The 12,498-nt window shown below is 36.5% G+C and overlaps 1 protein-coding gene across 1 annotated transcript; it reads right to left on the bottom strand.

The window, feature by feature from the left end:
* Window positions 1–2,587: 2,587 nt before the first annotated feature.
* On the bottom strand, window positions 2,588–3,310 carry LOC127905449 (uncharacterized). Its single transcript, XM_052453754.1, has one exon. It carries the CDS (start codon window positions 3,308–3,310, stop codon window positions 2,588–2,590), a length of 723 nt encoding a protein of 240 aa, XP_052309714.1.
* Between the last annotated feature and the right edge of the window lie 9,188 nt (window positions 3,311–12,498).

The raw sequence follows: 12,498 nt of genomic DNA, 5'->3' as shown, positions 1-12,498 counted from the left end.
CTTCCTATGTCATTCTAATCTGGTTATATCCTAAGAACCCATTCATGAACGAGTATATGACACTCTTCGCAGCATTGTTGACTGATACGTCTATGTAGGGTAGAGGAAAGTCATCCTTCAGGCTTACCTTATTCAAATATTTATAATCCATACACACTATAATCTTGCCATTCTTTTTGGAAACTACAACTATATTAACCACCCATTGAGGATAGTGGACCATATCTAGGAATCTTATATCCTATTGTTTATGTATTTCCATCTTTACCTTAAACAGCAATTTGGGCACATGTGTCTGGTCTTTTGTTTAACTGGCTTACTTTCTTCCACTGAGGGAATTCTATATACCACTATATTAGTATCTAAACCAGACATATTTATACAAGTCCAGGCAAAGACATCCATATATTTATATAATATAGATATTAGGCCATCTTTTTCCTCGGTTGTAATAATGGTATCAATCTTCAATTCTTTTTTTTAATAAAAAATAAGTATATATATTAGATCAAAAAATATACATGGCTGGAGAACCAGCAAGATCATATACATGATTTACAAAAAGGGACAGACTTTTTGAAGACATATACATCAAAGCCAATAAAGAAAAGCTATCAAACTAAAAAGGATTAGCTGGCAATGGTTAGATGAGGAACCATATCTAAAACAGGGTGCCCAACCTAACACAAAGCATAAAACAGAAACAAGGTGGACAAAATAAGCAGTCGCTAGATAAAAAAAGAGAGACCCAGCACCATAACAAGACAAGAATCGACAGCCTCAACAACCACAACAAGGAAAAGAACTGCAACCAAATAAAGCAGGCTCTCCAACAAGACACCCATCAACAAAGAATCTTCAATAGCAAATGCACAACATCACAAGCAGCTACAACTAAAGAATGGACAACATTTAGTGAACCATGTATCCCCATTCGAGAAATATATCACCAGCAGCAAAGAAAAGCTAGCAGCTCCTAAAGCAAAGAAAGAAGAACAATCTTATGAAACCACAACAAAACATCAATCCAGCAAACCAAAGAGATCAAAGCTAACCAAAACAGGGAGAATCACCCAAAGATAGAATCCACCATATAAACACCAACAGCCATCCTGAATGATAGAAGTGAATCTGCAATCTGTGAAAAATAAAAGAGACTGAATTGCAAGAGTTATCAAAGACTCTCTTATTTCTCTCTTCCCAAATCAAATAAATATGAATACCAAGGGAAACTATTTGCATTCTGCTATCAGTATTGTTCCTGCCAGAAAGAAGACCACGAATTGCACTATTAATGGTCGATATTCTTCTATGCAGATGAAGCCAAGATTTTATCATCCTCCAAAAAAGAGAGGCCCATGGACAACTGAAAAATACATGATTGTGGGACTCTTCATCAACTCAATAGAACACACACAAAGGGTTAATTTATAGAAACTGAAGCCTATCACGGGTACGAAGTTTGCCTAAAACGGCCAGCCATAAAATGAAGTTATATCTAGGAATAGACCAAGATTCCCAAACCAGCTTAGCCCAAGGAACCGGGTCACATTTAAAATGCATGAAGTCATAGGATTGAGCAGTGAAAGAAAGTTCTCCACCACTCCAAGTAGACATCAAAGCAATAGCTCGATGGTGGCTACCACAGGTTATAACAAACTGGTCCTCGAGAGAGATAATAGACTTCCAAGTTCACTTAGATAAAGCATCCCAAATAGACATTGGGAATATAATAGTGATGAATCCATTGAATCCAGACAGAATCATATTTGAGATGGATGTTCCACAACTGCCTAGCAAGAAAGTTGTTGTTACAAGCTTTGATATTGAACAAACCTAGACCCCCTTTTTTCTTGGGCAGGCAAACAACTTTCCAAGCAACTAGGACAAAATTACTCTTTAAGATATTTCCAATCTATAAAAAATTTCTACATATGCAGACAATCTGCTTAATGACTATGTCCGGCAAGGGAAAAATGCTCAGCCAAAAATGCACAATTCCAAAAAGGACAAATTTGATTAATTCGACTCATCCCGCATAGTTGAGATGCTTCCCCTGCCAGTACTGGATTGCAGATTCCAGCTTCTGCAATAAGGGAGAGTATTGGCTAGTCAGTAGCCTATGGGGACTGAGGGGGACACCAAGATATCGGAAGGGGAAGGATCCTTCAATGAAACCCATGTCCTGAAGAATAACATTTTTTATCTGCTTTCTAACTCCGCCAAAATAAATAAAAGACTTTTCTCTGTTAATAACCAACCCAAAGATGTACCCAAATGATATGAGCTGCTGGTACAAGCAATATACAGACTACCTATCTCCCCGAGAGAACAAGATGATGTCGTTTGCAAAGGCAAGATGACTAATACCCTAAGCACCACACTTTGGATGAAATCTAAACCTAGAGCTCATAGAAGCCAACTTAAGCATCCTGGAAAAGTATTCCATACAAATGATAAAGAGATAAGGTGACAAAGGATCACCCTGACGCACCCCTTCTTTCTTTGGAAGAAGCCATATATGTTGCCATTAACAGAAATAGAAAAAGAAGTGGTTACCACACACTGCATTATAAGGTGCACAAGTCTATCTGGAAAGCCAAAAGATAGCAAGAACTGCTGCAGAAAAGGCCATTGGACAGTCGAAGGCTTTCTTCAAATCAATTTTCATCAAGCATCTAGGCGACACACGCTTACGCTCATATAGCCGAAGAAGCTCTTGAATGAGATGAATGTTATCAGCCATCAATCTACCTCCCAGGAAAGCATTTTGCAGAGGACTAATAATATCTGCAAGGGCAGTAGCAAACCTAATAGAGAGAATCTTATAAATCACCTTGTATACCACATTGTAGCAGGAAATAGGCTTGAAATCAGCAGTCGTAGAAACATTGGCAGATTTGGGAATAAGAGCAATGATGGAGTGGTTAATCTGCTTGAGAAGTTTCCCAGATACAAAGAAGTCATAGACTGCAAGACATAAATCACCACTAATAATATCCAAGGATTTTTTGAAGAAAAAAGAGGTATATCCATCTGGCCCAGGAGCTTTGTCATCATTAATGCTGAATAAAGCTTGCTTAAAAATATCATTAGTGACTAGAGCCATGAGAGATGCATGAGAGGTAGGATCAATACAGGGACCTGACCGAGAGACTTCATCATCCAAGGGAAGGGTGACCTTAGAAGAGCCAAGCAAGTCCCTAAAATAGCAAACAAAAGCATCCCCTACTTCATCAATAGAAGTGGTAAGGAAACCGTCACTGAGATGAACAACAGAGATAAAGTTCTTTCGATGTTGCTGACGCATGAGAGAAAAAAAAAAGAGGAGCCTTTGTCATAATCTTTGAAAAAGTTACATTTAAGTTTTTGAGCAAAAAACAATCTTTCAACAGATTTGAGATTAAAAAGCTTCTGCCGAAGCTGCTTATCCAAAGCTAGATGTTGAAGATTATCCTTATCATGATAGAAGGCAAATTGATAAGCTTTAAGTTCCATCTGTACTTGAGAAACCCTTTTGATATATGGCTGAAGTGAAGCTTATTAAGTTCCTTCATGTATCCTTTCAAGTGCTTGAGTTTCTTGCAGAGAATAAACATGAGAGATCCTTGGACATATAGATTCCATTTATCTGCCACCAGCTCCAGAAAACTATCATGATTAGCCCACATATTAAAGAATTTAAAACATCACTTACCTCTAACATGCTAATAGGCTAGCCGAATAATGGCAGGAAAGTGGTTTGAGAAGGCTCTAGAGTTGCCAAAATGAGCATGCACCTGGAATTGAAATGAAGACCAAAGGGGATTGGCGACGACTCTGTCAATTTTACTCCAAACTCTGCCGTTAGTCTAAGAGAAATGACAACCAGTGTAATTTAAATCATATAATCCAAGGTCTGAGTAGCAATTCCTGAAATCAACAACTTCATAGTAAGAGACTGCTACTCCATTATGCTTATCATCTTGAGAGAGCAAGGAATCAAAATCACCCAAAACAAGCCAATCTTCAATTCTTTCTTTTCTTGTTTAGCATCCAAATTTATAACTTCTAGCTCTTCATTTACAGGTTTCTAGGTTTTCTTAAAATTTTCCACCAACCTACTAAACTCTTTTATTTCCATTTTTTCCTGGTCTTCATCACCCATTGCAATTGTATTATCAAAGTTTGACCAATTATTTTAAATGCAGTGGATTCGTGAATTGATGGAACTTTCAGGGTTCTTGAAAGTGTAAGATGTGCTCGTGTAAGTATGTTATTTGCATGGAAGATAAAAAAACAAATTTGGACATAAAAAAATGCATGATCTCATTAAAATAAATATAAACTCATTTGACAAATAATATCTTGTGGCATTATGAGCCCAATTGCCATCAAGATTAAAGGCAGGTAGAAATAACAGAACATAACAAGACATCTAGAGAGAGGTAAAACATCAAAATAAGGCAAAACATTTCAGCAGACATAATCAAACAAGAGCAATTACTTTTTTTAAAAAATAAGAGTATGCTCTATCTTCTAATTCTGGTATGCCTCTCCCTCAACCAACATTTTCACAAAGGCTTTTGCAGGGACGTTGTCAGCAGTGTGCACAGATAGTTATGACAACATCTCATTTTCTGCTTTGATCTTCACTTCCTTAATTTGTTCCTTATCTTGACATTCTAAAGTACCGACGTGAAGGTCTGCCATGCCATATCTTATCACCTCCACATACCTTAAAAAGGTCGTTCGAAGTGGTGGGATGACAAGCTCTTCCTCTTCTGGCTCTCATCTTTTAATCTTCGTCATTCTAGCTTCCCTCTTACGACTAGCAACCTGTTTGTAGTCATATCTCTTAGGCTTATACCCGAGACCAAAACCTTTGGTTCATACATTTTAATTTCATCAAATTGACTCGCTCATGCATCCTAGTTTTAGGATCATACTGGAAAGGAACCCTGTGCTTCAAAAAATAATTGGCAGTTATTCTTGCAACTTCTAAAACTTTCAGTTTTCTCAGCACTGCACACTCAGGAACCCATTCGGCATTCACTATTTCAAAAGTGTGAATGTTCCCATCTCTACAATCTTCCACCTCAATGAATGGTACAACCATATTCTTGATTATGGAAATTGTCTCTTCAACCTTGACAATTATCAGCATCTCATTTATGATATATTTTAGGCATATATATAATGAAAAGGCTACTACTCAGCCCACATGGATCCATGATTTTCCTAACAACATGGTTGTAAGATGGATGGATATCCATCACCTATAGTGTTACAAGAAACATTTGTGGCCCCACATAAAATTCCACTTCTAGGGTACCAATTATTTATCTCGGCGAGCCATCATATGCTCTTGCCATCATGGCACTGGGTGTAAATCCACGGTTATAATTTTTTTGGTTATTAAAATAAGAGAAATTTAACCAATAGTAAAATGGGTTAAATTAAAGTAAATAAACCTAAATCCAGATAAAAATAGTGAAATTAATGAAATAAAAAGTGAATATAGTACTAAATTGTTGAAAAGAAAAACATTTGTGAGGACAAAATGAATACGTAAGACCAATAGAGGTCAATATTCAAATAACAGAAGGTTGAGAGTTTATGTATAAATGATAAAAAGATGGGGATAAATGTGCAACTAACAAGATAATAAAACTATAAATATCATTCTATTTTCTCTTTTGGAGTGACTTGCAAGAGCTAGAGAGAGTTTAGAGAGAGGTTGGAGAGAAGACATATTGACGACAGAACATCTAACAACTATAACTCCACCTTCCACCGTTGGATCAAAACGATATTTAGATATGTTGTTCTCCTTTATGTCGTATACATTCTCACCAGAGAGATTTTCTATACCAGTCCCTGTTTGAGAGATATCATGAGAGGCAAATTTCTAGGAAAATGCACTTCTGGATAGTCTTCTTCGCTTACTGTTTTCTCCTCTGGCCACCGTTGGATCAGGCTACAATTTGAAATGTTGTTCTTCCTGATACTGTCTAGATTCTGAATGGTGGAGATCCAAAACAAATACTCGATATAGAAGTTGTGCTTCTCGCATAGTAGGTCTGCAAGTTTGAGGTCAGTTCGGTTAAACCCATATTTTTAGAAATTTCACCATTTGATGAAGTTGATATTTGGATATGTTATACTCATAATAATGCATTATAACTTGACCGTATGGATGTTTTGAAATATTATTCATTTGTTATTTATGGTTGATTGAAACTGTTGTCAAGGATTGTGTTTAGAAGAATATTGTTCGGAAAGTTTGTAAAATCGATAAGAATGTTTTATTTTGACATTAAGATAGAAGATTGAAATAAAAAAGATAATTTGGCTCTTAAAAAGATATGTTTGACACTCTTAAACGATATGTGATATGGCTAGGGGTTGAGATAAAAGAGAAAAAGTTAAATTGTGGATGTTGTGTGTAAATGGAAAGGTTGATGAATCTGGACAGATTCGTCTCCTGACTTTTGGAGAGAATTCGAGTAGGAGGATGAGGGAATTAGGATCATGTTTCTTCATAGTAATTGTAGTTTTGAGTGTTAGCTAACTAAGGAAATTGGTCTTGCTCAATTTAGAGCTGTAGAACTCCATCTATAGGTCACCAACCGAGCTTGGGTCATGACAGACCCTGTAGGGCAGTAGGTATGGTTTGTTAATAAGTAATTTTGACTGTCTTAGAGGTAGAACTGGGTTCTCCTTCCTTCAGAGAACTTGTAGCCTCGTGTCTTATCTTTCCAACGAGACCAATCTCGCTTGAAGCAGAGTTCTATAACTCTAGATATAGTTAAAAATCTAAGGAGAGGTCAAATAGTAACAGTTCAATATCAAGACAGTAACAATTGGACAATAACAGTCAAATGTTTGTTAATGAGCAATTTTGACTGTCTTACAAGCAGAAATGGGTTCTTTTTCCTTCATAGAACTTTTAGCCTCGTGTCTTAACTTTCCAACGAGACCAATCACACTTGAAATGGAGTTCAATAACTCTAGATATAGTTAAAAATCTGAGGAGAGTTCGGATAGTAACAGTTCAATATCAAGACAGTAACAGTTGGACAGTAATAGTCCAATGTTTATTGATGAACAATTTTGACTATCTTAGAGGCAGAATTGGGTTCTTATTCCCTCAAAGAACTTGTAGCCTCATGTCTTAGCTTTCCAACAAGACCAATCTCGCTTGAAACAGAGTTCTATAACTCTAGATATAGTTAAAAATCCAAGGAGAGGTCGGACAATAACAATTCGAGGTTTAGACAGTAACAATTCAAATATTAAGAAATGACTGAAAAAAAGACTTATTGACTATTGATATGGTTATTATAAAACATATCCTTGAGTGAGGAAAAATTTATGAGATAAATCTGTGATTTGCAGGAGGGACCACATGTATGGTGTAACAACAGCAGTAGGGGAGCACGAGTAGAGCTTTTATTGCAGGTAGGTGATCCTCACCTAAGATTTTTAGTTAAATTCAAGAATTTTATATGTTAATAATGTGAGATGTAAATGTGCAACGTTGGATATTATGTGAAATGATGGAAGTTGGTGTAATGATGTTATTTCGGATAGTATTCTGAATGTATATGTGTGTTTGAGGGGAACTACCCTTGTGTGCATTGCTAAGTGATGAGAGTACCACTAACAAAGAAAATATAAGAAGTGTAATATGTGTTTCGACTAGCATACATTTAGTGTATGTTAGGATCCCGAGTAAGGGGATCAACATGTGTTGACTAACATACATTTAGTATATGTTAGGATCCCGGGTAAGGGGATGACTATGTATTGGCTAACATATATTTATTGTATGTTAGGATCCCGGGTAAGGGGATCAGCATGTATTGGCTAGCATACATTTAGTGTATGTTAGGATCCCGGGTAAGGGGATCACCACGTATTGGTTAACATACATTTAGTGTATGTAGGATCCCGGGTCAGGGGATCACCTTGCATCGACTCCTGCGGGGTGACGATGATACCAGTGAAATTGGTATCGGTAATATGTTAAGCGGAAATGATCATGGTTGATCTTATGAAATCTTGAATGGAGGTTGATAATGGAAGAGGAAATGATTTTTAGTAATTGAAGGAGAAAGAGTTTCCAATGGAAACCAGAAGGGAGAAGTGAATAAAATATGAATGCATGATTGTCTTTTTAAATTGTTGGATATTTGTGTTGTTATATTATTATGATTTTCATGTTTCAATAATATGTATTTTTGTTCCAGGACCATCACATGCACGACAAGAGTAGATCCTAGCTTATGTTCACTTTTTGTAGTCTAGGTTATAGGGAGTATACCCTTGTATTTTGTAATATTACAACTTTTATATAACTTAATTTATATAATTGATGTTTAAACTTGAATAGATGAACTTAATTATGAAATTTATATAATCATGTTTCATGTATGCGTGTTTATCCCATTTATTCTCTTATAATGATATTTGTTGTTCAATGTATGTTATATATGTTGTGGTTGTGATGTTGATCATGATGTTTGTGGGATTGAGACTCAGGATGATTGGGTCGTGATTGAGTTATGAGATGTAAGATATTAGAAGTGTAAACAAGGTATATGTCGATAACTTGGGACCTTCCGGTATAGGGGAGACTCTTTCAAAATTTTAGTGGAAATTACTGTAGACTTGTATATGAGAACTGGAAAAAAAATTACTCGTATTTTTACATACCAAATCGTAGGAAAGTAACTATAATCACATATGAAAGTGTGGGGCATTACACTGGGTTTCATGTGTGACTCATCGACATGCATTTCTTTAAATATGTGCCTTGGCAGCACATTCAATGCAGAATCATTATCGACCAATACCTTCCTAATCAGGACATCTTTACATTGCATTGCAATGTACAGTGACTTGTTATGCCTAATACTATCAGGATTCAATTCATCTTCAGTGAAGTACAAATAATTTGAAGCCTGGATCCTTTCTACTAGGTGTTCCATAGTTTATTTGTTGATATCTTGAGGCATGCAAGCCTCATTCAACATCTTTTGCAAAGCCTTTCTATATGGCTCGGAGTCAATGGTAACAATGATATTTTAGCAAGAGTCTTTTTAAGTTGCTCAACAACACTGTATTCACTATGTTTTATCAGCTTTAGGAACTCATTGATCCCTTCTTCAGTGATAGGTTTGCTTACCTCCTCGGTCAGGTTAACCACTTCTTTCCCCTTTACTTTTTTTTTCTCGAGTTCTTCCAGGGTGAAGCATCTTCTGCTACGGGTTAGGCCTCAAACTTCTGCCTGGAAAATGGGTGTTGCTTGTGCACTCTAGAAGGAGTATCTGTAGTTATGCGCTAATGCACTATAGTTTCCCTTACCTGCTAATATAGGTTTTGACATAATCAGTTTGGGCAATCCTTCTACAGTGAATTATACCTAACAGACCTCCTTGTTTTTGTTGGGTTTATCTACCATGTACACTTCTCTATTTATTACCCCTTCAATTTTAAGAGTTCATCTGGTCAGCATTTGTATCACCTCATTGCAGAAATCTTCACACTGGTTGATCATGTGTCTTTTTTCACAGTGATACTTATAAAAATTCCTGCGCTTTGGTCCTTTTTCATAACTACCCTTTTTATACTCGACTTTGACCAACATTTTCTAAACTTTATCTAACAACACCTTTAAACTCCTTGGGCCTTCCACTTCTAGTGCGTTTATCGACCCACTACTAGAGGCATGATTGGGTAAAGGGTTTACATTTACACTTGGGGTTTGCTTGAATGTTACCCACCTGACTTTAATTAACTACAAGGGCTTTTTCTTGAAGGCATTCTAGGTATGGATGTTATGTCCTGCAATGCTAGCATGGTACTCACATGTGAGGTCTGGTTTATAACAGTTAGGAAATGGTGGCTGCAGAGACGCAAGTAGTACCAGAGCTACTTGTTCGATGCTTAACAACTTTTGATACATCTTGTTCAAGGGTAGTAGTAATGGGGGTAATGTTCTTGGATTCTTTGGTAATTTTTCTTTATTATGTTTTTGGTTTGGTTATTAACTTGGTTGGTTTAAGTCTCAGGTTTTTTTGGTGGGAAATAGAGAGTTAAAATTAATGTTGAGAATCTGGGATAAAAGGGACAGAGTATTGTAGTTTTAGAAGTGATTTTTCTTATCTTTGTAGCCACCCTCGATGTGATTGAAATCCTTTTTCTTTCCTTTGAAGCCTATTTTCTCAGTGAGAGGCGAAGATCCTGCCACTCCTTACCTTTTGCTTTATATGCTCGACCACAACTACAATGTTAATGAATTGTTGTGCTGAATGACTCATCACATGCTCACATTATGACACCTTGAGCGTGTTTATGACTAAGGTAACCTTTTCTCTGTCTAAGAATGGAGGATGTATCTGTGAAGCAAGATCCCTCTATCTTTGAGCATACTCTCTCATGCTTTTTTTTTTTATCCCTCTTCTCAAGATGAGACAAACTGGTTATGTCAGGGGCAATAATCATCTTGTACTTATATTGCTTGATGAAAGTGTCCACCAAATCTTTCCAGCTTTGGATGTTTGTGTTATCTAATCTTATATATCAGCTCAATGTTGCCCCACTTAAACTATCTTGAATAAAGTGTATCCGTAGTTTTTCATCACGCACTACTTTTGCTATTTTGTTGCAATAAGATTTAAGGTGTGTGATAGGATACTGGGTGCTGATGTATTTGATGAACAAGGGAATATATAATGTTTTTGGTACAACCATGTTTGGGACTAGATACATTTCCACAACTTGCACGAGATCATACAAATCCACCCCCTTGATAGCTCTTATTTTAGCTTTCAATGCTACCATCTTATCCTGATCAATATCATCAAATGATTTTGTCTTGTGAGATTCATTGGTGAATGCATCTACACCTATTGATATAGTTCTAGGAATTACATCTATAGAAACTTCAACTTCACTATCAGGGGGTAACCTGGGTAACTCCCTAGGAAAGAAATCAGGACATCCTTTTAATATAAGAATCTTTGTTAATTCCATCTCCTTATTTATTGGATCTATTATATAGGTTAAATAAGCCACGCACCCATTTCTTAATTATTTTCAAGCAATCATGATTGAAATCACAAAACTAGAAAGGACTTTTCTTTCTCCCCTAGACATTACTTGATCACCACTCCTCCCTTATAGTGTTATGGTTTTCGCAAAGCAATTTACTTAAGCTCGGTATAAACTCAACCAATCCATCCCTAATAATAAATCAAAATCATGTAATTCTGTTGGTATCAATTCTACCTCTATATCCTGACTCTTGATTGTGACCCTAACACCCTTATATATATATATATATATATATATATATATGCCCCACACTTATAACATCTTATAAGGGTATGCTAATAAAAAAACCCTTCTATCTATCTTATCAAATTGTAGAGTTAATTTATTTTTAAATTTTCTTGCCACAAATGAATAAATGGCTCTAAGATTAATCAATGCATAAACTAGTTGGGGATTAAATAATAATGTACCTACTATAACATTTGTGGTAGCTCTAACTTCCTACTGATTCGTATGGAAGACTCTCCCCTAGGTCATCTCTCTTTGTCCTCTAAGTCGCGCCCTATTTGCGTTAGCTCCACAATGAGCTGGTCTACTAGGCCTATTTATTGTCACTGAATGTTGTTGACTCTGTGTTGGCTGCCTCTAGCCCCGACTTTTCTCAACAATCCTATTAAGGCATTTTTTATTGCAATGCCCAGTCTCTCTACAATCCCTTTAATGGTGTCCCTCCTGTTTACACATGTAGCACCGCCCCAGGGAAACTGAGTAATCTCTTGGATGATTTTGCTTACACCTCACACATTGAGGATAGGTGCTAGTCCTCTGCCCCTTTGTATTAAACCCAGTTATCATACCAATTTTACGATGTGTCTGTCCTCCTATAGATCCACCCTGAGCGACTTGAGGAGACCAACTCATCACACTTCCTGATCCCTAGTTTCCTCCTCTCTTTTTGAACTAACCATATTGTATTCCTTTTCCTTTTCTTCGGAGAGAGGGTTTTCCTGATGTAAAAGCATGCTCCTTTCTCTTTCCAAACCCAAGCTATCCTGGATTCATCACCTTCTTAAGTGACAGTGCAATCTTTACCAAATAACTGTCTTGAATTGTAATGCCACTAATCCTATCTGCAACTTTTGTCTCAATCCATCCTTAAATCTCTCTACCTAGTGTTGCTTGGTAGGAAAAGAGACGGATACAAACATAGAGAGATCCTAGAACCTCCTCTCATAATAAAAAACTATCATATCATCCTACCTTAATGCTAAAAACTCCTACTCCTTATCCTTCCGATGATACCTCGAGAAATACATGTCTTCGATTTCTACCTTAAAATCTACCCAAGCCAGTATTTCCATTACCCTTCTTTCTCTCATTATCTCCTGTTAGGTTTGAGGATTATCTAATAGAAATGGAGTGGCACAATCCATTCTTATATCATTTAAAATTGCC

Source organism: Populus trichocarpa, chromosome 6, assembly GCF_000002775.5.
Source record: "Populus trichocarpa isolate Nisqually-1 chromosome 6, P.trichocarpa_v4.1, whole genome shotgun sequence".
In the NCBI taxonomy this organism is placed as follows: Eukaryota; Viridiplantae; Streptophyta; class Magnoliopsida; order Malpighiales; family Salicaceae; genus Populus; species Populus trichocarpa.
This window is presented reverse-complemented; position numbering and strand designations above follow the sequence as displayed.

What these genes read in the sequence shown, in the direction of transcription:
- LOC127905449 (XM_052453754.1), bottom strand. Translation starts at nt 3,310, where the DNA reads ATGCGTCAGCAACATCGAAAGAACTTTATCTCTGTTGTTCATCTCAGT.